This window comes from Manis javanica, chromosome 14 (assembly GCF_040802235.1).
Source record: "Manis javanica isolate MJ-LG chromosome 14, MJ_LKY, whole genome shotgun sequence".
NCBI lineage: Eukaryota > Metazoa > Chordata > Mammalia > Pholidota > Manidae > Manis > Manis javanica.
The window spans coordinates 73,682,521-73,706,206 of record NC_133169.1 but is presented as its reverse complement, the minus strand read 5'-3'; the positions used below and the strand labels follow the sequence as shown (position 1 = coordinate 73,706,206).

The window sequence follows — 23,686 nt, the reverse complement described above, 5'->3', positions numbered from 1 at the left end:
TTTCTTCTCAAGAGTAGGTCTTCTCCACAATAGGTCACATTAGGCCACACAAAAGTCTTAATAAATTAAAGAAGACTGAAATAATATCAAGTATCTTTTCCAACCTTAATGCTGTGAAACTGGGAATAAATTATAAGGAAAAAAAAGTTTTAAAACCCCCACCCCCCAAAACATGGGATTAAAGAAGATGCTACTTAACAACCAGTGGGTCAATGAGGAAATCAGAAAACATCTGGAGACAAATGAAAATGGAAGCACAGTAGTTCAAAACCTTTGGGATGTAGAGGACCTCTCCTGTTTAAGAGGGAAATTTATAGCAATACTAGAGATTTTGAAATAAACCATCTAATCTTATACCTAAAGAACTAGAGAAAAAAGAGCAAATAAAGCCCAAAGCTAGTAGAAGGACGGAAATTATTTAATGAAGATTAGAACAGATAGAGAGACTAAAAAAAATAACAGAAAAGATCAATGAAACTAAGAGCTGCTGCTTTGAAAAGATGAACAAAATTGATAAACCTTTATTCAGACTCATGAAGCAAAAAACAGAGGGCTCAAATAAATAAGATGAGAAATGAAAGAGGACAATAATATTCAATACAAATTAAAAGATTACTATGAAAATTTATATGCTAACAACTTGGATAACCTGGAAGAAATGGAAAATTCCTGGAAACATACAATCTTCCAAGATTAAGCCCAAAGAAATAGAAAATCATAACAGACTGATTACTAGAAAGGAAATTAAATTTATAATAATAATAAAAATATCTTGACAGACAAAAGTCCAAGACCAGATGGCTTCACTGGAGAATTCTACCAAACATTTAAAGAAGAGTTAATGTATATTCATCTCAAACTATTCCAAAAATGAGAAGAGGCAAGAAGGCCTCCAAACTCATTCTACAAGGCCAGCATTACCCTGATGTCAAAACCAAAGACACTGCAAAAAGAAAATTACAGACCAAAATCCCTAATGAACATAGATATAAAATTGCTCATAAAATATAAGCAAACTGAATTTAAAAATACACTTAAAAGGTCCTTCACTATCATGAGCAAATGGGATTTATTCCAGGGATCTGCATATCAACATGGTACACCACATTAACAAAAGGAAACATAAAAATCATATGATCATTTTAATAGATGCAGAAAAGCACTTGACAGAATTAGTATCCATTCATAATAAAAATGAAGATAGGGAACATATGACATAATAAATAATATGAAAACTGGCAGCTGATATACTCAGTGGTGAGAAGCTTTTTCTCTAAGGACCGAAACAAGGATGTCCATTCACACCACTTTTATTCAACACAATGCTGGAAGTCCTAGCTATAGCAATCAGACAAGAAAAAGATATAAAACCATACAAATTATTAGTAAGGTAGACATGACACTGTCATTGTTTGTAAAGGACATGAATACTATCTGTAGAAAAACCCTAAAAACTATGAAAAAACTATTAGAACTACTAAATGAATGCGGTAAAGTTGAGGATACAAAATCAATATACAGAAATCTCTTGCATTTCTATATGCAAATAATGAATTAGCAAAAGAGAAATTAAGAAAACAATTCCATTTACAGTATCATCAGAAAAACTACATAGGAATAAACCAAGGAGGTAGAAGATATGTACTCTGAAAAAGTATAAAACACTGATGAAAGAAACTGAAGAATGACACAAATAAATGGAAAGCTACACTGTGCTTATGGACTGAAAGAATTAATGTTAAAATAACCATACTACACAAAGCGATCTATAGATTCAGTGCAATTTCTATAAAAACTGCAGTGGCATTCTTTGTGGACCTAGAGCAAACAATCCCAAAATTTGTATGGAACCACAGAAAACCTTGAATAGTCAAAGCAATCTTGTAAGAAGAACAAATCTGGGGGTATCACACTCCCTGATTTCAGCCTGTTCTACAAAATGATCATAATCAAAACAGTATGGTACTACCACAAAAAGAGACACATAGGTCAATGGAACAGAATAGAGAGCCCCCAAGTTAACCAATGCTTATATAGGGATCAATTAATCTATAACAAAAAGGGCAAGAACATTCAATGAGGAAAGGACAGTTTCCAATAAGTGGTGTTGTGAAAACTGGACAGCTACATTCCAAAGAATGAAAAGTTGATTAATATATTAATACCTTACATGAAAATAAATTCAAAATGGACCAAAGACCTAAATATAAGACCTGAAACCATAAACCCCTAAAAGAAAAACATAAGTGATAAACTCATATATTGGCTAAAGCAAATTTTTTGGATATGTCTCCACAGACAAACAAAACAAAAGCAAAAATAAATAGTAGAACAACATCAAACTTAAAAACTTCTGTACACTGAGGGGAAACCATGAACAAAATGAAAAGGCATCTTACTGAATGGAAGAAGATAATTCTAAATGATATATATGCTAAGGACTGATTATAGAAAATTTTAATAAGAAGAACTTAATACAGCCCAACACCAAGAAACCAAATAATCCAATTTAAAAAGGGGGCAGAGGACTTGAACTGACATTTTTCCAAAGAAGACATTCACATGGCCAACAGACACATCAAAGGATGCTCAACATCGCCAATCATTGTGGAAATGCAAATCAAAACCACAATGAGATACCACCTCACACTAGTCAGAATGGCTAATATCCAAGAAATAACAAGTGTCGGCCAGAATATGGAAGAAAGGAACACTCGTGCACAGCTAATATGATTGCAAATTGGTACAACCAATATGGAAAGTAGTGTGGAGGTTTCTCTCAAAAAACTAAAAATAGAAATACCGTATCATCCAGCAATTCCACTTCTGGGAATTCACCTGAAAAAAAAGAAAATCACAAATTCAAAAAGATATATGAACCCCTGTGTTTATTGCAGCATTATTTACAATAGCTAGTTAATGGAAGTAGCCTAAGTGTCCATCAATAGATGGATGGATGAAGGTGATGTGGTACATACATAAAATGGAATATTACTCAGCCATAAGAAGAATAAAATCTAGCCATTTGCAAAAACATGGATTGACCTAGAGGGTATTCAGACAGATAAGACAAATATCCTGTGATTTCACATATATGGTATCTGAAAAACAAAATAAATGAACACACAAAACAGAGACAGACCCATAAATACAGAGGACAATCTGGTGGTTGCCAGAGGTGGGGTTAGGGAGCTAGAGGAAGGGGATTAAGAGCTACAAATGTTCAGTTATAAAATGAAGCATGAGAATAAAAACTGCAGCATAGGGAGTATAATCAATATTTTAGTAACTTGGTGTGGTGACTAAGGGTAACTACACACTTTTCATGATGTACATTTCATAATGTATATAACAAATTACTATGTTGTATACCTGAAACTAATATGTCAACAATAGTTCAATTAAAAATTAAAGAAAAATAATTCATTTGTTTTGGATTTAGTTTCAGGTGAACTTATATAAACAGCAGTGTTTAGGGCAAAACTGTGGTACCAGTTTTCTAAAAGACTAGATCTTTTAGACTTGTTTTGAGTCTGGACAGAGCGCTTAGATTTTGACTACCAAAGTCATCCATTCTCAGGTGGGCAGCAGGATTAAAGGTGACTGATGAGGTTTAAATGGTAATGTAACAGAGAAGTTAATATAAATGTATATTTTGTGTGGATTTAAAAGTAATTTCTCACAGTGCTGCTAATGCAGTTTTCTTTGTAGTTTGAATGAAATTTTTTCATTTGTCTCTGAGATTTACATGGAAAAGTAATGTTTACCATATCCTTTTTGATCTGAAAAGAAGCAGATATATATAGTTATTTATGAACCAGCAAATGTTTCCTTAGAGTCTTTTAACTGACTGACTTTATAAAATTGGTTCTGATGTAGAATCACTACAAAATGTTCCAAAATTTTCATACTTTTTTATTCCTTTATAGATCCCAAAAAGATACCAAGATGACACAGTTTTTTGGTCACAATTTTGAGGATGATAGATGGCGTAAAGCAGCCTTAAAGAATGCTTTTTCTTTGTTAGGCAAACAAAGATTTGAACATTCTGCGGCATTTTTCCTTTTAGCTGGTTGCCTCAGAGATGCAATTGAGGTAATAAATGAGACTTAAAAAAAAAAACATTGTCACCCTTTTTAAGTTCTTTAGATAAGTCTTAAATTTTTATTTTTTAATTGCAACTTAAGTATAGTAGAGTAAGACTAAATACCTAAAGTAGCTGGTAATATTGAATAATGACTTTTAAATTTTTATCATTTAGCATAAGTGGTATTTATATAGAATCAAGATTAGGTTATGTTCATGGGTAGAGATACATAGTTGATGTGACTCTTAAGAATACTTACGAACAGGTTAAAAAATAGTTTGTCCTATCAGTTTGAACATACTTGAACCTTTATTTATTTCTCTCTTTGTTGATGAACCTGAACAAATTTTTAACATTATTTCTTAGTAAATCTCTCTAAAAGTAAAATATTTAAGATATAATATTTCTATCTCAAACTACCTTTTTCTCAGTGTCATAAAAGAATTCAGAGCAGCTTTTTAATATGGAAACACTATAGTCTGCTGAGGTGGGTGGAAAAGAGTAAAAATTCAAGAATAAAACAAAATATGTCACTTGGATTGATGCTTTTATAAATTATTTAATATTTCCTCATTGGACTAATTCTTTTTGCAAATACGTATTTAGTTTTAGAAGGTAAATTTGTAAATATTAATATAAATGTTTTCAAGGATATCTGCTAAAGGAAGTTGTGTATGTTGTTACTCTCCTTGTTCACTAATTTCAGATATGGATAAAACCTTCTGTTGGTCTAGTTATTAGTGAATCAGTTGAATTTATCTTAAAGCCAAAAATGCCCCTGCTTATTAATTTCTCTTTTTCTTGAAGGTATGTCTTGAGAAATTGAATGACATTCAATTGGCTCTTGTAATAGCAAGACTCTATGAGTCTGAATTTGATACATCTGCAACATATAAATCTATTTTATGCAAAAAAATTTTGGGAATTGATTCTCCTGTCAGTGAATTCAATTCATTGCACATAAATATGCATTATGATCCTTTTCTCCGGAGTATGGCATATTGGATTTTGGAAGATTACAGTAGTGCTCTGGAAACATTAATAAAACAACCTATCAGAGAGGATGATGGTAAGCTGTACTTCTAAGATGTTAATGACTAAGAGTTTTATTCTGGGTGCAGGACATACTGTTGGATGCTAAGGGTAATAGAAAGCTAGTTGAAGACATGGCCTAAGACCTTATGGTTTTGTTGGGGACACAGAGAGTTATGTATTGTTTTTTGACTTTTCTTTCCAGAAACATAAATCCTTGGAAAAACAAAGACTTTGGAGTTTATATTTTTATGAAATTGATATAATGAACACAAATATTATCAACATTTGAATATAAATATTTTGAAAAAAATACTGATGAACTCAGTTTAATCTTAGGTGCAAGCTAGTGTATTAGTTTTATAATTTTTGTAATAAAAATGTATTCAGTGTAAAGAAAGTTGACTTAAGTAATGTGGTTAAAACTCTTTAAGTTAAATAAGTTCTGGACTTACATCACACTCACCTCAGGATGGTGATAAGTAGAGAATTTTTTTTTTCTTTAAAAATACTTATCATGGAAAATTTCAAACATACAAGTAGAGAGAACAAGATAATATAAAGTGTATTTTCATCAATTTCAACAATTATAACATTTTTTTGGAGGGAGGAGCCACTGCTAAAAATTTAGAAATTACTGGTTGAGGTCTGAAGTCCCCATGATTCCATTTTATTGTTAACATAAGCTTTCTTCTTGAAAGGATATTTTCTTGTTATAAATTCAAAGGGAAGTTTTTGATTTGTGCCCCTCGTGAGCTGTTCCTTAGGCCACTGGTCTTTTCATCTGAATATAGAATTTTTTAATGTACCCTTTGTAGTTCTACTTAGGTCTTTTAGAAGTATGTGTCTCCTCCAACAGACAAGCCATAGTATTTTAGTCCGAGTTCCCTAGAGAAACAGACTCTGTGTGCGTGCGTGCGTGCGTGCGTGTGTGTGTGTAAGTGTGTGTGTAAATGTACCCTTTGGAGTTCTACTTAGGTCTTTTAGAAGTATGTGTCTCCTCCAACAGACAAGCCATACTATTTTAGTCCGCGTGTGTGTGTGTGTGTGTGTGTGTGTGTGTGTACTTGTATATATAAGCTTTGTTGTACACTTTTATACTTAGTATAAAAAATTCTTTATAGAAATTCATACTGAAATGATGGGATATGCTTGTCAAATATTTTCCCCGTGTGTGTGTGTGTACTTGTATATATAAGCTTTTTTGTACACTTTTATACTTAGTATAAAAAATTCTTTATAGAAATTCATATTGAAATGATGGGATATGCTTGTCAAATATTTTCCCATAGGTAGAAGTGAGGTGTTTCTTGTAACTTGTAGAGTAAGTGTCTTATCATTTGGATTACTAATTGGAAAAGATACTAGTTGATATCTTTTTACATAGCTTAATCAGGAAGTACGACATGACTTACTGTGACTTAGGAGAAAGCAATGTTACTCAGTTGTTCAAGTCTCCAGCCATCTGAGTTGAAGATTTCCAAAGTAGCTTCTATGAAATGAAAGGGGAAAGAAAAGGCCATTTCCAGTCACTTTTTACATACTTATGTTCATGTGAAGAATCTATTTTTGATTTGAGATTAATACACAATCACATACTTTTAGAGCCAGTTAAACCTGTGTTCTAAAGGAAAATTTTAAAAGATTATAGTGGCATGGACCCAGATGATAGAAGTGAAGCCAGAGAGGAGTGGTTGGATTTGGGGTATAAATAAGACTGAATTGAATGTGGAAAGTGAAGGGAATAAGTCAAGGATAATTCCTGAGTTTTTAGCTTGAACAATAGATAAATGATACCGGGAAGACCAGGAGCAGATTCTGGGGAGTGTTGTTTTAGATATAGAAGACTTCTCTAATATGGTGATGTTTGAGCAGAGACCTAATTGAAATGAGTGATTGATTAGCATTGACTTATGGCACTAAATAAAAAGGCCTTGAGGCCCTGGAAATGGAAATGTAATAGAAGCTTTTGGATCTGGTAGTCTAGATTTCCAGGGGGATAGTAGAGCTGGAAATTGAGATGTGCAAGTTATCATCCTCTAGATGGTATTTAAAGCCATGGGAATATAAGAGTTCACCCAGTGAGTATAGATAGAAAAGAAGTCAGTTACTGAATTCTAGGACACTCAACATTCCAAGGTAAAGATGAGGGAGTTCTAGCAAAGCTGACTGAGAAGGAGTGTCGAAGGAAGTAGGAAAAAATAAGTAAGTGTGTGTAAGTGGATGCTTTAAATTATCTTAGGTTATCTGAACAGGTGTGAAATCAGCATAAACTTTTTCTATTATGTTAAAACACTTTGATTACAAATGTGTTCTTGTTTGTTCATTGCTGTGTGTTAGTGAGGTCTGTTAACAGAATTTTGTCAAAAGACCGTGGTAGATAAAGGTTCCATAGTAGAGATAAAGAACTACAATACAACTGTTGAGAAACTTTTCCTGGCTCATAAAATGAATTTATTTTCAGATGAAGTTATGATGTCAGTGTGTAATCCTGCGGTTTTTAATTTCTACAATTATCTAAGAACACATCCGCTTTTGCTGAGACGTCATTTTGGATCATCTGATGCATTTTCCACACACATGAGTATAACAGGAAAAAGTGGACTGGCAGGAACAATTAGTTTAAGTGAAAGAAGATTATTTTTTACTACTGCCAGTGCTCATTTAAAAGCTGGCTGCCCCATGTTGGCTTTGGAAGTATTATCAAAGATGCCAAAAGTCATCAAAAAAACAAAACCTTTTTGTAGGACATCTAGTTTTCTGGATACTAGTAAAGTCTGTTCCCCTTCTTCTCCATTAAAATTGGATGCAAGAGAAGATAAATCTTCTGCTATTGATTGGTCACAATCCCTGATGAATGGTTTTGGATCTTCTTCAGAGGGTTCCTCAGAGAAGCAGTCAAACTCCACTCTTTCTTTTGACTGGAGCCAACCAAGTGTCGTATTTCAGGATGACTCTTTAGAATTAAAATGGGATAGTGACAGTGATGAAGAAAATAAGGATCTCCCTATTTCAATGAAAGAACTAAAACCTTCACAGAGAAAGAAAGGAAAAAAAATTGATGAAACAAGTTCTAATTACACAGAATCTTTCAGCACATTAGATGAAAAGGACATTTTAAGTCCCTCAGAAGATATAATTGCAGTTCAGTTAAAATTCAGAGCATGTTTAAAGATTCTCACAGTAGAACTTCGTACTTTATCTACTGGCTATGAAATAGATGGTGGAAAATTGCGTTACCAACTGTACCACTGGCTTGAAAAAGAGGTGGTAGCTCTTCAGATGACTTGTGACTACTGTTCAGATGCTGAAAAATTACAGTCTGCAATTGGCAAAAATGGAGATGAATTTGAATTAAGTGAAGATGCTGAAGATTTGCTTCGTCAAACAAAAGTGAAGCAACTAAGAGAAAATTTTCAGGAAAAAAGACAGTGGCTTTTGAAATATCAGTCACTCTTGAGGATGTTCCTTAGTTATTGCATACTACATGGATCCCATGGTGGGGGTCTTGCATCTGTGAGAATGGAATTGATTTTGCTTTTAAAAGAATCTCAGCAGGTATGTAAGTTATGTGATAGCCAGTCAAAACAGTACGTGTGAAAAAGTTTTTGATAGTGTTCTTTTTGTTTTTAAATTTTAAAATTGTTCTTTGTTATGGTTGCTTTAAGGAATGGTTCTTTTTGTGTGGTGCTTCATATTATGAGTTTGTAGAGTTGTGTTCATTTGTTTATATTGTGTAAGGACAATTGGGTATTGGGCCTTATGATCTATATTCTTAGAGGAATGCCTTGTGAGGTGATGAACTTATGATAGGAAGGCATTGTCCCATTATTTTCAGTATAATTAGTGGAATGTTGACCTCATCACATCCCTTCTGACTTTGTGAAAGTTTCTGTGATGCTTTTGACATTTTTCAAAGAGAACCCTGAATTACTTAAGTAATAGATTACAACTATAAATAGTTGGTTAACCATTGTTGTCCTTTGTTTTTAAGGAAACGTCAGAACCAGTATTTCCTACCCCTCTGTCAGAGCAAACCTCAGTACCTCTCCTCTTTGCCTGTACAGCCAGTGCCAAAACAGTAGTTGCCAATCCATTATTGCACCTTAGTAATCTAACACATGATATTCTCCATGCCATAATAAACTTTGACTCACCACCCCATCCTGATATCCAGAGCAATAAAGTAAGTATGCTTGGTTTCGTTTTTTAAATTACCTTTGTGATAAAGTCAAAAGAAAAGTGTTAAGACTTTTTAGAGACAATTTTAAGTGTCACACTATGCACAGGGATTGTTACATTACCAATCAATTTATATTGATTTTGTTCAAAGAAAACTTCTGTTTGTAAGTCAGACTCATTGTATTTGTGTTAATATGCCCAATAAGGTACTTCAATATTTAGTCTTATTTAGCCACTTTATTAAGATAAGAGTAATAGGTGTGTATGCAGATATATGAATAATTCCTTCAGCAGTACACTCAGCAAAAAAGATGATTGTTTTTTAGAGGCAGAAAGTTTAATATTTTTGTGTGAAAGTACTAACGTGTAAGTCAAGCTTTCCTTTGTTAACATTAAATTATTACATATTTTAAGGATAATGGGAAGTATTTTGCTCCTGTCATTCCTGTAGGCTAGTCAGGGATTTATGAACCAGCTACAGCAGAATCAACTGATTAAGTTCACTTCAAACTTACTGACAGTCTGTGAGAGTGAGTCCCAAGAATATATATTGTTAAGAGGTTCCTCAGGTGATTCTGATGTATAACTAATCATATAGTTATATCATGAACCATATCATTGTCCCTTTCATCATCACTCTATTTACTGTTAATATCACATTTCATATTTCATCTCTGCTCTCCAAAAATACTGAAATCCTTTAAAGCATGACCAAATTTTGCTATTTGATTAAAATCTCTCTTTTCTTCTGCTCATACTCTGTTTGGTTCTCACCCATTTCACAGGCTGTGATGTCATACCAGTTTGATTTTCTGCTTGCCTATATGCTACATTGCATATTATACAGTTAGGAGTTTAATTCCCTTCAAATTGTGTTCATTGTAGAAAACTCTATCCCATATTTAACTTTAGTAATAAGCATATCCCTGGTTATCAGTTAGCTTTTGCTGCTTGAGAACCACTCTGAAACATTCGTAGCTTAAAATAGCCATCACTTATTTTACTAATGATCCTGGGTGTTAGCTCTTCAGTTCTTCTGGTTTGGGCCTGCTGATCTGATTTCTGGACACTTTAATTTGTCTTTGGTCAGCTGGTAGGTTCACTGAATTCTAGGTGATCTAGAATGAACATTTCTGGTGGTTGGCAGACTGCTTGCACAGCTGACAGGAGAGTCTGGGTCATATGTGTCTTCTCCAACAGAAGCGGTAGCATTTTTTTCTGGGTTCCCTAGAGAAACAGACCGTGCGTGCATGCGTGTGTGTGTGTGTGTGTGTGTGTGTACTTGTATATATAAGCTTTGTTATAAGCAGTTGGCTCACATAATTATGGAGGCTGAGAAGTCCCAAGATCTGCAGTCAGCCAGCCAGGAATGCAGGAGAGCTAATTGTGTAGTTCTGATCCAATCCAAAGGCCTGAGAACCAGGAGAGCCAATACTGTAGGTTCTAGTTCAAAGGCCAGCAGACTTGAGTCCCAAGAAGAGCCCAGACATTTCAGTTCTAGTTTGAAGGCTGGAAGAGACCAGTGTCCCGGCTCAGTGCAGCCAGGCAAAGTTCCCTCATGCTCAGCCTCTCTGTTTTATTCAGGTCTTCAGTTGATTGGATAAGACCTACTCACATTAGAGAGGGTAGTCTGCTTTACTTAGTCCACCAATTCAAATGTGAATCTCATGTAAAATCACCCTAACAGACACAACCAAATGTCTGGGCACCCCTTGGCTCAGTCAAGTTGACATGTGAAATTAACCATAATACCTAGGTAATTTCATGTAGTGGTTACAGAAATTTTAAGAGCAGCAAGAGTAGAATTTGCAAGCCTTTTGAGGACTAGGTTCAGAACTTGTATTGCTTATGCTATGCCCTTTTGGTCAAAGCAAATCACAAGGCCAAACAGGATTCAGTAAATAGAGAAATAGACTCCAACTTTTGATTGGAGAAGCTGGAAAATAGTCTGATTATTTTTTAGTTTGCTGTATGTGATCTTTGCTGTCTTCATTTATATGATGATATCCTTGATTTTAATTCATACTACAAGTCATTAATAATTAAAGGAGAAATAGTAATAGTTTTTAATCTATCACCCTGTTTTTATCTACATAAGACTGCCATACTTCACCATTAGATCAAGAATCTTTTCTAGTCTACTTTTTTAGCTGGGTTAAGCTGCTTCTTCCTCAAATCTACTTCTGTTATATCTTATCATGCTGTGTTTGGAGCCTTCTTTCCCTCAATATAAATGTTTGTCTTTCAATTGCTGTCTTTCATTCTCCTTTCCCTAAAATTTTGCTCTTTTCAGATTGTTGTCTGCTGTAACTAGAATATATAGTAGCATATTCCACAATGACCTGTCCATAGGTGAACAGTTATTAATCAGACCAGGTGTCTTCATACTTTGGTTGAGGAAGAAGCAGGTCGAGTGTTGGAGAGCTGGCTTTTAATACAAGGCTCATGCACTGCTGAATAGCTAACATCTGCTCTCATTTGTTCTTGAAATAGAAAATAGGTAGTAGGTGTGTGTTTTATCATTTCTTCCAAAGGCCTCAGTATTTTTAATTTGTGTTGAGTCCTCCCTAGGTAGAAAGGAATGTTAAGGAAAAGAAGTAAATAATTTAAAAGGCCAAAGTAGTTTTTTCATCTTTTTAAAAATGCTGATTATAGTAGATCTTGGGAAAAGTTAAATTTTAAAATTACCTAGTGTAATTTTGTTTTCTTTCTCAGGTATATGTAATGCATACTTTAGCAGCCTCACTTTCAGCTTGTATTTATCAGTGCCTTTGTGGTAGTCATAACTACAGGTAAGTATCTTTTTATAAAATTTAAGAATATTTGCTGTAACTGATAAGATTTCATGATTTATATGCTCTTGCTTTAGAAGGTCTGTGTATAGGAGTCTACTTTAAATAATGCAAAAAGCATATTGCTGAAGTGTTGAGTAGGTTTTTTATCTTTGAACTTTTAGCTTATGCCTTTATGGTAAATGAATCTCAACTAAATCCCTGTCAATATAACATATTTAGCAGCCTTTATTGATCATTGCCTAATGCCAGACCTTGTGATATGCACTAAGGATAAGTTCTCCTTCCTTAAGGTCAATCTAGTTAGAGACAAACCTGTGAACTGGTAAATGATATGTAACATGGCATCAGGCTTATGTGATAAGTACTGTCTAACAGGTCATAAAAAGCTCAGGGAGCACAGAGAAGGGAGTGACTGACTTGGAACTGAGAAAATTTTACAGAAGAGTTGATATTGATGATTTCTCTCTTTATGTCCTGAGGTTTCACTGTAATTTATCTGGACTTCTCAAAATATTGTTTAACACTTGGGTTGTTCTGTATCTTTCTTCAGTCCTTTGAGGTAGTCTGACTTCATCTTTTCAAGTATTTTGTCTTCTCTCTTCTGTTTTCTTTCCTGTTAGACAGATGCTAGAACTTGTGAGTCCCTCCTATTTTTCTTTTAGCTTCCCTCTCATATGTTCCTTTTCATTATTTCTGTTTGCTTTACTTCAGGAGAAATCCTAGCTTCATTTTCCAGACATGAATTTGTTCTTCAGAAATGTCCTGTCTTTTATTTAGCCTATCTGAGTTTGTGTTCTAGAAATTCCATTTTTCATTTTTTAAGATCTTTCGTTGATTCTATTAGCCACTTTTATTTTTGTAAGTTATTGCCTTTATTTCTTTTTTTAACCTCTCTAAGTATAAACCACTTTCTTAAAGTTCTGATAAATGTGCCCCCTTGGGTACAGGTCGTTCACTGAGTTTGTTGTCTCTTGCATCATGTCAGCCTCCCTTGGTGTTGATTTTCGATTATCTGTTTATCTCATGTGTTGGACTTCTTCCATGGGTAGCCTCAGCCTGCTACTCTGGTTATGTGCTCCCAAGGTAGCTTCAGCTTGATTTGTTTGTCCCTGAGCCTCCAGCAGTTCACTTTTTTGTTATTGAGTGTGGCTTTATTTGTATCAGTGTATTTTAATCATCATATTTCCATAGGCTTATTGTAGAGGGGGGAATTTTTTGTTACTCTGCCATTCTGAAAATGAAAAGTAAAGCAAGAGAAACTATTTATAAATACATAAAAATGTAATGACTAATAAGATTTGCCAGTTAGACCAGATCTAAATCAGTAAATGTACTATATGTAAATATTATATTCATTTATTTAACATATGATACAGGAATTTATGACAGGATTTAATAAAAACTTGTACCATTTTCTGTCAGACTTTGTCAAACTGCAGGTTACTTTATTCATTCATCTGCTTACTTAGTTTTAGGTTAAAGTGCCATTTACTGGAGTTTACCCTGAATTCCCAAATTGTGTGAAATGTTCCTTCTTTTAGCTTTCATAGCACTGTATGTATACATTTTGTCTTTAAAAAGAGTATGATTAAATTATTTGTGTCTGTCCCATCAGACTAAATTTCATGGGGATGAAAACCATGTTTTTCATTATAAGCCTATTTTTCTTTTGGTGCATATACCTGAGGTAAGCTACCCTAATGTGGGGTAGACTAGACATTATATACAAAACTGAACCAAAATTGACTTTTTTCAAGTAGATAACCTTGTTTTAAAGTTTGATACATAAGCTTGCTACTAGTTAGATCAGTAGTGATTTAGTTTTCTCATGTATGTATTGTCTTCCACTAAAATGTACTTAAAACATATCACACGTATGTTGTTGCTGTTGCTTTCTTACATTACTATTACTGTAGGTCATTGTAGGTTATTTTTATTTAAACGTTTTCTTCTCTTAGTTCATTTCAGACAAATCAATTTACAGGAATGGTTTATCAGACAGTACTGCTTCCCCATCGACATTCTTTGAAAACAGGAAGCTTAGATGAAGCAATAACTCCCAATACATCACCAGCTCAATGGCCAGGTATAAATAATTTATATACGTGTGATTTTTTTTCTTAGCCTTGTTGGAATTTAATCAGATGAGGGAAAAGTAGGTTTGGTTTGGTTTTGCTGAATGCTAATCATTGTTAAGTATTTTTAGAATTGATACCAGTGCAGTATTCACCATTTATTACAAATTATACAGTTACTTAACATTAGTGTTTCTTTAACCATGTGCTAAAATAACTCAAATGTTTTATTATATTATTATAATTTTACTTTTATCATAATAGAAAAATATTTGTTATAGCAAATAAATTTTGTTATATTTAATTCAGTTACAGAATTTGTGTTTCCCTAATTGAACAAATAGCTCAATATTTATGTATTAACTGTAATAACCTCTTCTAGTCTATGAATCTAGAGAAGAAAATATTTTAATCCTGATGAAATAAGTTTTTTTCAAAAATTAGAAAATGTAGTTAATCTTTAATGTTTAAAATTTACTGTCTGTTTGTTGTTTGTTCTAGGAATAACTTCTCTAATTCGGCTTTTGAATTCTTCTGGCGAGGAAGCTCAGTCAGGGCTTACAGTCTTGCTCTGTGAGATTCTGACAGCAGTGTATCTTAGTCTCTTCATCCATGGCTTGGCAACACATTCTAGTAATGAACTATATCGGATTGTGGCCCATCCTCTAAATGAAAAAATGTGGTCTGCTGTATTCGGTGGAGGTGCACATGTTCCCAGCAAAGAACAGACACACTCAAAAGCTTTACCTGGTTAGTTTTTAATCTTTCTTATCTTTTTGTTGTTAAGGCTGAAGCTTTATTGACTCATCTGAATGATAACTTTGTCAAATGTAATTACATTTTCATTTATCCACTGAAAACTTGTTACAGATGATTTTCTTAAGCATGACCCAATAGTTTCACTGTTTAAAGTTTCTGGTGCAGTTTTCAAACTTTAAGCTGCTCATGCATGCACCAGTGATTAGAACTATCTAATGTAATTTTGTTTTATTTTTTCCTATTGAAATTTTCATTTGTTTTGAAATATACTGTAACATTGGTTTCTGTTCTATTCCAAATACAGATTCTCTCTTCTTTCTTTGGCAGGAAGGCACTTTGCTATGCCTAGCCCCCACCAGGTAGTGGTACTCTCCATGGAATGTGTGGGCTTTTCCAAAGCTCTTTCAACCGTCTGTTCTCATAGCCCTCCCAGTCTTGAAGGCAAGATATTAGTTTTAGAAATAGGCTTTTACAGTTCAGCTTGCTTTGTGTTGTTTTTGAGGCGTTGGGGTACAGTGGGTCAGTTTTGTTTGGCACCTATAATAGAAAACTGAGAAGTTACCTTTAATCAAGCCATATTTATTATTTAAAACAATGATGAACATTTTAGAAAACCATCTGTGCTTTTGTTATTCTGCTTTTAAATTCTTTGTTTTGATGTTTTCTATCCTTTAGACTTCATATTTTTAAGTGTGTAGAAATAAGGAAATGTCAGTACTAATTGAAGTAAATCAGACTATGGCTTGAAATGACTAGAGAAAAACATTTCAAATGAGGCTGTTTTGTGTCTTGTATATTATGATTCTAGCACTAGCATTTCGGAGTTCTTAACTGTTCATAGTACCATGAAAAGTAAATGTTTTAAATAATTGTATCCCTCTTTCGAAACTTTCTAATATTGAAGCTGTACATATTGTTTTATTTAAAGGTTGAAATACCAAGTTTCTTGGCCTGAAATGAATCTTCATGATTATTTCTGCTTGTTTTCTTTTTGTAATTTATTAGCCCATAAGTGATCATCTTAGTAGCACATTAAAAAAAATATTTTGATTTTCATAAATTTTCTAATTTTTAAAGAGTAATTTCGTATGCTCTATTTCTTTGTGTAGATTAAAAAAAGACTAACTTCTCATGAAATTTGCCTGGGAATATATACTTCAGATAGATATGTGGATTCAATAAAGAAAAACTTTCAAAGTCTAAGAAGGGGCAAGATTTACAACTCTCTTGAGATTAGTATTACATAAATAATAGGTTAATTAATTTGGGGCCTGTTTTTATTGTATGCTAAGAGAAAATGATTTGTTAGGATTCTCATTTTATCAATGTGAAATACTAAAAAAGGATAAATTCTTGCTGTGGAATATCCACATACCTGTGCAAAGTTAAAATTACATTCTTATTGGGGGCTCTCTTGTCCCCTCCTGGCCTGAGCCAGGAGCTCTCTCCTCTCGCTTTCTCTCTAAATAAAAGCCTCTGCCTTGCTCTCCCAAAAAAAAAAAATACATTCTTACTGACCAGTCAGCAGGTCTCATTTCTAACCATTTTTGCTGAGTAAAGAATCTTACTCGAAGTTCAGGTTGTTCTTTGTTTAAACAGTCATATTTAGTTGTTTCTAGGCACAAACATCATTACATAAATTATCTTTCAAGAACCATCATAAAGTATCTTCCACCATGTATTGAATCCTAAATATATATAATCAAAGTGACCAAAAATTATCTGCATCTGTATATTTAACTTCTAGAATTGGGACATGGTTGCCAAATAAAATAGAATATTTAAAACATGCGGTTCATTTAGTAGTAGGGCTGGATGTAACCACATCCAGGCTATGTGATGCTCATTTGTTTTTGAGAACTCAGAAACTATCTTGAGTACAAACAATCGTGGATATAACTGAAGGAGCATTTACAAAAACATGATGACATGATTCATCAGTTGGCTAACCAGAATAAAGGAGTACACTCATTGAATTGAGTCCAAAAGCCTGCTGGTCTCAAAGTTGATCTAGTTTGAGAAGGAGCAAGTACAAAAAAAAGAAAGAAGGAAGTAGAGAAACAGAATAAAAGGGCAAGAAGTGATGGCAGTAGTAGTGAAGGCAGTTAATAGTAATTAGGAGCAGGAGTCCTGTGAAACAGATGGACTGACAACTGGAGAGAGAAAATCTAAGAACAGAAAATCAACCAAGGCAAGGGACAAGCAGGGTTGGCTTTCATTATAAGGCAAATTTCAATATGTGAAATCTTAGTTTGAGGACATTATTGTGCACTGCAAGCATACAAACTAAAAGTAAGTGCCCTGCATGTTGGAATTACTGCTGAACATAATCATGATGTCCCAAGACTCTAATGGGATTAGATAATACTCAGTATACATTGTTGACCAGGGTAATAAAATAATGTATTTTAGGAAAGTTGATGTGAATGCAGCCAAAATTAATATTTTTTTTTGCTTTTAGTATTTAACTTTGGCTGATTGAAAACTGACAAGTCTAGAATGTTTCAATTTCCTGGCAACTAATCAGTGTTGAAGTGTTGTATATTGAAGATAAAATACATTCTTAGAAACCCTAAAAATCTGTCTTTCAAAAAGTATTTTCATAAACTTAGTACTATGTGATAAATTTAAAAGGTCATTTATTTTCATTCTTCTGGTATAAATTCTGAATTTATTTTTGCAAAAAATGGCCTTATGAACTAAAATAATTCCTCTCTACGTGTCTGTTATATAGTTAATATACTAATTCTTTTACTGACATAAAATTTAAATATGACTTAAGCATTGTAATACAAGAAAATGATAGACGGTTTTTATTAGACTTTAGTGTGCAGGTCAGAATTCTTAACAAAAAATGTTAATGTATGTAAGTAATTTATTTTTTAATCAAATTTACTTTGTGAATTCCACATGTGTTAATGAAGGATTTATTTTTTTCTAATTAAAACTTGTGCAGGTATATGTTCATGGAGTCCTGAAATATTTTGATAAAGTAGATAATCAACTAAGCAATAGCAATTTTCAAAAAATTACTTTTTTTTCTGTTAACAGTTAGAAATCCATACTTTTCTTTTTCTTGCATATTATAAAGCAAAACAAAATAATTTTATTTTAAGAATTTGTTTGCTGAGAGGCATCACTCAGATTCAGTACTGTGAACCAGTTTGCCATTCTTTCCCGTCCTTGTTCATCAAAAGTAGTTTGATGTAGTTTTATACTCCTGGCATTTAGTCTGTGATTTTAAACATTTCTCCCCATTGTTGTTAATTTTTAATTTTTATGTCAAGTTTCTGTGTTCACAGACAGTACTTTCAAATGTTTTCTCTTTTTGAAAACCTTATGTTTTGCTTTAAAAACTGTGCTTTATCATGATAGACATCTTGGCAAAATCTATTAATTTATCATCGTAAGTTTTATTTTTCCATAGATCCTGTAAGATTTTGTGTTCAGATGCCTTCTAATCTAAAAATAAAACAAGCAAAATAATATTCTTAAAGTCAAATGATAAATTTATCATAATCCATAGCATTAATCTTTGAAAAAGTAAAAAATGCCTTTATATTCTAAATTTTTTACTTGATGACAAAAACCACTGTTTAAGTTTTAGAATGTATATATATATAGAATGTGTATGAAACAGATATATTAGAAGTCTGGTTGTTGATTAGATTGCTAATAAGAATAGAGGAAAAAAATTACACATTTAATCTGATGGTTCCTTTTAAAGTCATTTGAAATAATATGTAATAATCATACTACTTTTTAGCCATTCTTAGAATACTAATTTTAATTCATCTTAGAGTCCTTTTTTCTGAAGTAACTAAATTATTCTGTTAAACTCAGCTTGGCTGTAGCTTGATGAAATGCATGAGCGCATGCTGTTTATGCAAGCTAAATAGTTTCAAACAGTAAAACAAAATTGTATTACAGGACAAATATTTGCATCCTTTGGAAGGTAAGTAAACTCTCACTGGAACCGTTTTGAAGGAGCATATCCCTGTGCTTCATTGAGATGCTGCTTGCTGGCCTGTTAGGCCATGACTCTATTTGGGAGACCCTTGATTTTCTACTAATGACTTAGTGTTTGGTTAAAGATTTGTATAACTTGTTTTTCAATGCTGATGCTCCTAATATCCTAAAGTAAAGTACTAAGAGAATACTATTAAGTGTTCAGAAGTTAAAATAATAATGATTGCATTTTGTCCCTCTTCTGTGTCATTCTATTGACTAGAATATTCCATCTGCAAGCCATTTCTAAAAGTGTTTAAGTAGATATTTATATGTTTGAAATTTTTTTATATTTTCCATGAAAAATGTTTTCTGTGTAAATGAAAGGTTAAGTGATTACCGAGGAATCTCATACTTGAGTTGTAGCCTTTAATTAACATTGACATCCCATTATATCCTTTTTTTTCACCCTATGATACTGTTAAAAAACAAAAATAGAAAGATTTTTACTTTCTGTAATGGTCTAAGCTAAATTGTGGACTTATTTATAGGCAAATATTATATCCTGTTGCCTACACAAACAATAGATAAGTCAAAATTCAGAGAGACAAATTGAGATAAAAGCAGAGATTGTTATACAAGGTGATTTTTATCTCATTTCCTCTACTTATTTTCTTACCTTATTGTCTCAGTTTTCTGTGTGTACTTATTTGTAGTTAACCTAAAGGTAGGTGAAGTCAGTACAGTGAGAGTAGTACTTACTTTAATAATACTTTCTTCTTACTAGTTTCTTCACTAGTGGAAGAAGGAGGGAAACAAAACAAAAATTTCAGCCCATCAAAACAGTCTTGTAGAGAATCTGCTTCCCTGACCTTTTCTTCACCACCAGTAAACCAGGAGTCATTGACAGTCAAAGAGAAGTTCATCCCACCTGAGCTCAGTATCTGGGACTATTTCATTGCCAAGGTAATAAAAGTGCTATCCAGATCAATATTTATGTAGTTGAGTGGAAATGAAAACATTTAAAATAAGTGTAAGTTTTGGTGCTCCCAAATACCTCCCCACTCTGGCTTAGAAAATATTCAGTTTATCAGACTACATTTCCAAAAAATAAAACCTAAAATATTTTGGCCAGATTTCCGACCAGTTTTTAAGGCAGTTCTTTGATAAATTAGGGTATTTGTATTTTAAACAAAACAAAGAACTTATATTAAAAAAATAAATTGATTAACACCTTACTGCTAACGTACTTGATAATAATTCAGGAATTGAAACTACCTAAAGTCTACTACCATCCATACTCTAGTTCTATTTCTATATTATAGGTAGTCCTGCATTGTTCTAATACACACAAGTGTCAGTTAACGCTGGTTAAATAACATTAGTCCTTAACAACTTGGTCCAAATTTCACTTACCACAGTATATTAAATGTTAGTAATTGATTAAATTACAAACTTCCCTGGTAGCTCTTCAGTCCACAGATCACTATGTGAATAACAGATGCACCTCTTGATCAATGACCAATTACAACAATTCTTTCAGTCTGTCACTTAATACCAGATATTCAGTTTATATACAGACAGAAGAATGTGTAGTTCTCTTGCCTCCTTATTACCCATAATAAATCCCAGTGAAATTTTACAAAACTGGATAATCAGAAGAAATTGGAATTAGCTAGCAAAGATGAAAGTACTGCAAAAAAATGAAAAATGATACTACTGGAAGTGAACTTCAAATACAGTGTAAATGAAGTCATAGAAAAGAATAGCCAACTTTGGGAATGTTGACATTGCTGTCATTTGAGAGGCTCTAGATGTGCAACCAGAGGAACTTAGTGTGAAGGCCAGTTTATCAACATAAATAAGGAAAGTTTGACAAAAAGATGAAGACATTCCAGAGATAGTGAAATTGGCAAACAACTTCATCTTAAAGGAACTTTGGGTAATATTCACTACATTGAAATCACAAAGAAGAAAATATTGAAAGCAGATACAAATTTAGAAAGGAATATAACAATTTGCTAAGGATTAGGAAAGATGCTGGCTTTATATCCTGAGTTACAGAGTTAGAAGAAGGCAAGCACTATTCAGTTTCTTGATAAATTTTTTACAAAGAAATAAAAGTTTAATTCTCAATATTTCTAATATTTTAGTTACAGTGTACCAAATAAATATTATTTTTACTATTTTTTTCATTTCCCTGGATATTTATAGATGACCATTAAGAGTTTTTAGTGTTTTGACAAATATTTTTAACAGTCACAGAACACTTGTAATTTTTCCATTGATTTTTTTATTAAAGTGTCATTAATATACAATCTTATGTTGGTTTCAAATATACATCTCAGTGGTTCAACAGTCCCTGTGAACAATTTATATTGTGATCACAAATTACTGTTCCCTTTTATCTCCCTCCCCTCCACCCCTGCACCCACCCAACCACTCCCCCTTGGTAACCACTAATCACTTCTCAGTGTCTGTGAGTCTGCTGCTGCTTTGTTTCTTCTGTTTTGCTTTGTTTCTATATTCCACAAATAAGTGAAATCATATGGTATTTATCTTTCTCCATATGGCTTATTTCACTGAGCATAATACCCTTTAGATTCCATCCATCTTGTTGCAAATGGCAGGATTTCTTTTCTTTTCATGGCTGAATAATATTCCATTGTGTATGTGTACCACATCTTTATACATTCATCTATTGATGGATGCTCAGGTTGCTTCCATATCTTAGCTATTGCAAATAATGTGGCAATAAACATAGGGATATATATGTCTTTTTGAATCAGGGATTTTGTTTCCTTTGGGTAAATTCCTAGAAGTGGAATTACTGGGTCAAATGGTATTTCTATTTTTAGCTTTTTGAGGAACCTCCATACTGCTTTCCAGAGCAGTTGCACCAATTTACATTCCCATCAACAGTGTAGGAGAGTTCCTCTTTCTCCACATCCTCACCAGCATTTGTTGTTTCTTATCTTTTGGATAGTGGCTATTCTAACTGGTATGAGGTGATATCTCACTGTGGTTTTAATTTGCATTTCCCTGATGATTAGTGATGTGGAGCATCTTTTCATGTGCCTGTTGGCCATTTGTATTTCTTCTTTGGAGAAGTGTTTGTTCAAATCCTCTACCCATTTTTTAATTGGGTTATTTGTTTTTTTGGTGTTGAGGCTTGTGAGTTCTTTAAATACTGGATATTAACTCCTTATCAGATAAGTCAATTACAAATATATTCTCCTGTACTGTGGCATGCCTTTTTTTCTGCTGATGGTGTCCTTTGCTATACAGAAGCTTTTTAGTTTGATATAGTCCCACTTGTTCATTTTTTATTTTGTTTCCCTTGCCCAAGGAGATGTGTCCAGGAAAAAGCTGCTCATGTTTATATTCAAGAGATTTTTGCCTATGTTTTCTTCTAAGAGTTTTGTGGTTTCATGACTTATATTCAGGTCTTTGATCTATTTCGAGTTTACTTTAGTGTATGGAATTAGGCAATAATCCAGTTTCATTCTCTTACATCTAGCTGTCCAGTTTTCCCAACACCAGTTGTTGAAATGCTGTTGACGCTGTCTTTTCCATTAATTATTAAGATTGATTTGTATAGTTTCAGCTTGCATGGTCATTTTTACATTCCTGCACTGCTCTGTGAAGCAGAAACTATCTGTGTATATCTTCGCTTCTCTTGTGCTCAGTCAAATCCCTCAAATTCTCAACTTCGGATGTTCTCTTTATTTCCTTGTACTAATGGACACAACTATTTTCTGACGACACACTAATTTCCTAGGCTGTTAAGCAGTGGCTTTTATTTTCCTTTTATCCTTCATTTGTATCTCCTTGTTCCTCATTGCCTTTTACATAATCATTCATTCATTCAACAAATATTTATCAAGCTCTATTTTATTTCATTTTCATTTTTGAAGCTTCATTGTGCTCACTATAGAAATCTTGATAAGCAAGGCCTTCTTAAGCTGTCTTATTCCTGGATTCCCTTATTGAATTTCTGGCTGGTCTGCCCTTTCCCTAACCTGTATCAAAGCCTCAGGCAGGTTGAGATATTAGCCTTCACTAATTGTTTGTTACTGAGACCTCTCTTATTTTTGACAATGTCACTGGGTATGAAATTTTTATTAAAGTCAGTCCCCTCTGGCCAAGCAGCAGAGTTCTTAGTCCTCAAAGACTGCCCTGCTGGCCCTGATAGACGACTGCACCACCAAGTGGCAGGGGTGGGGATAGGAGTAGCCTCTGGCTGAAATGCCAGATTCTTACTGTTTTACCAGAGATTCAGAAGATTTTTCTGGAATAAATGCTTCTCCGTGTGTTGTATGCATTTCATCAGTCTTCAGTATCTTTAAGTGGTTGTTTTTAACAACTTTGTCCAGTTTTAGTGCTTTCTGGGAAGAAGACTTAACAAAGCTCCTCATTCAGCAGTTGCAGAAGTTTTTGCCTCCCTGCTACATTTCTTTATTAGGTTTGTTTAGACCCAAGATTTTATAATTTCTCTTTTCAAACTTTCCATACCTCCACTTCCATCCTTACCCTTAACTGTTGACCTCATCTTATAAGTCATTAAAAAAACAGAATGAGACAAAACTCTTTCATCATCATATCTCTAAGATATAACTACATTTGTTTCCATGTTATTCTTTCCTTCAGTTATTATGGAATAAAAGTCTTTCCTATCAAAGACTCCAGTTCCATTCTGAAACCCATCCTTGCTCTTTTCTTCTCTACTCTTTACTACGTCTTCAATGCTGTCCTCTCTATTGGCACCTTCCCATTAGGATGGAAAGGTGCTCTGTAATATCTCTTCC

The 23,686-nt window shown here is 33.4% G+C and overlaps 1 protein-coding gene across 12 annotated transcripts in view; it reads left to right on the top strand.

Moving 5' to 3' along the window:
- DMXL1 (Dmx like 1) overlaps nucleotides 1–23,686 on the top strand; it is a 166,860-nt gene that overhangs the window by 84,631 nt on the left and 58,543 nt on the right. For 6 of the 12 annotated variants that reach the window (XM_073221581.1, XM_073221580.1, XM_073221583.1 and 3 more), the window contains exons 22-30: nucleotides 3,930–4,095; nucleotides 4,895–5,156; nucleotides 7,584–8,677; nucleotides 9,114–9,305; nucleotides 12,017–12,093; nucleotides 14,055–14,182; nucleotides 14,673–14,921; nucleotides 15,258–15,371; nucleotides 19,666–19,844. In XM_073221581.1, coding sequence (XP_073077682.1) covers nucleotides 3,930–4,095; nucleotides 4,895–5,156; nucleotides 7,584–8,677; nucleotides 9,114–9,305; nucleotides 12,017–12,093; nucleotides 14,055–14,182; nucleotides 14,673–14,921; nucleotides 15,258–15,371; nucleotides 19,666–19,844 — 2,461 coding nt within the window. The remainder of the gene's footprint in view (nucleotides 1–3,929; nucleotides 4,096–4,894; nucleotides 5,157–7,583; nucleotides 8,678–9,113; nucleotides 9,306–12,016; nucleotides 12,094–14,054; nucleotides 14,183–14,672; nucleotides 14,922–15,257; nucleotides 15,372–19,665; nucleotides 19,845–23,686) is intronic. The other 6 variants (XM_073221586.1, XM_073221588.1, XM_073221585.1 and 3 more) reach the window with 1 other exon arrangement.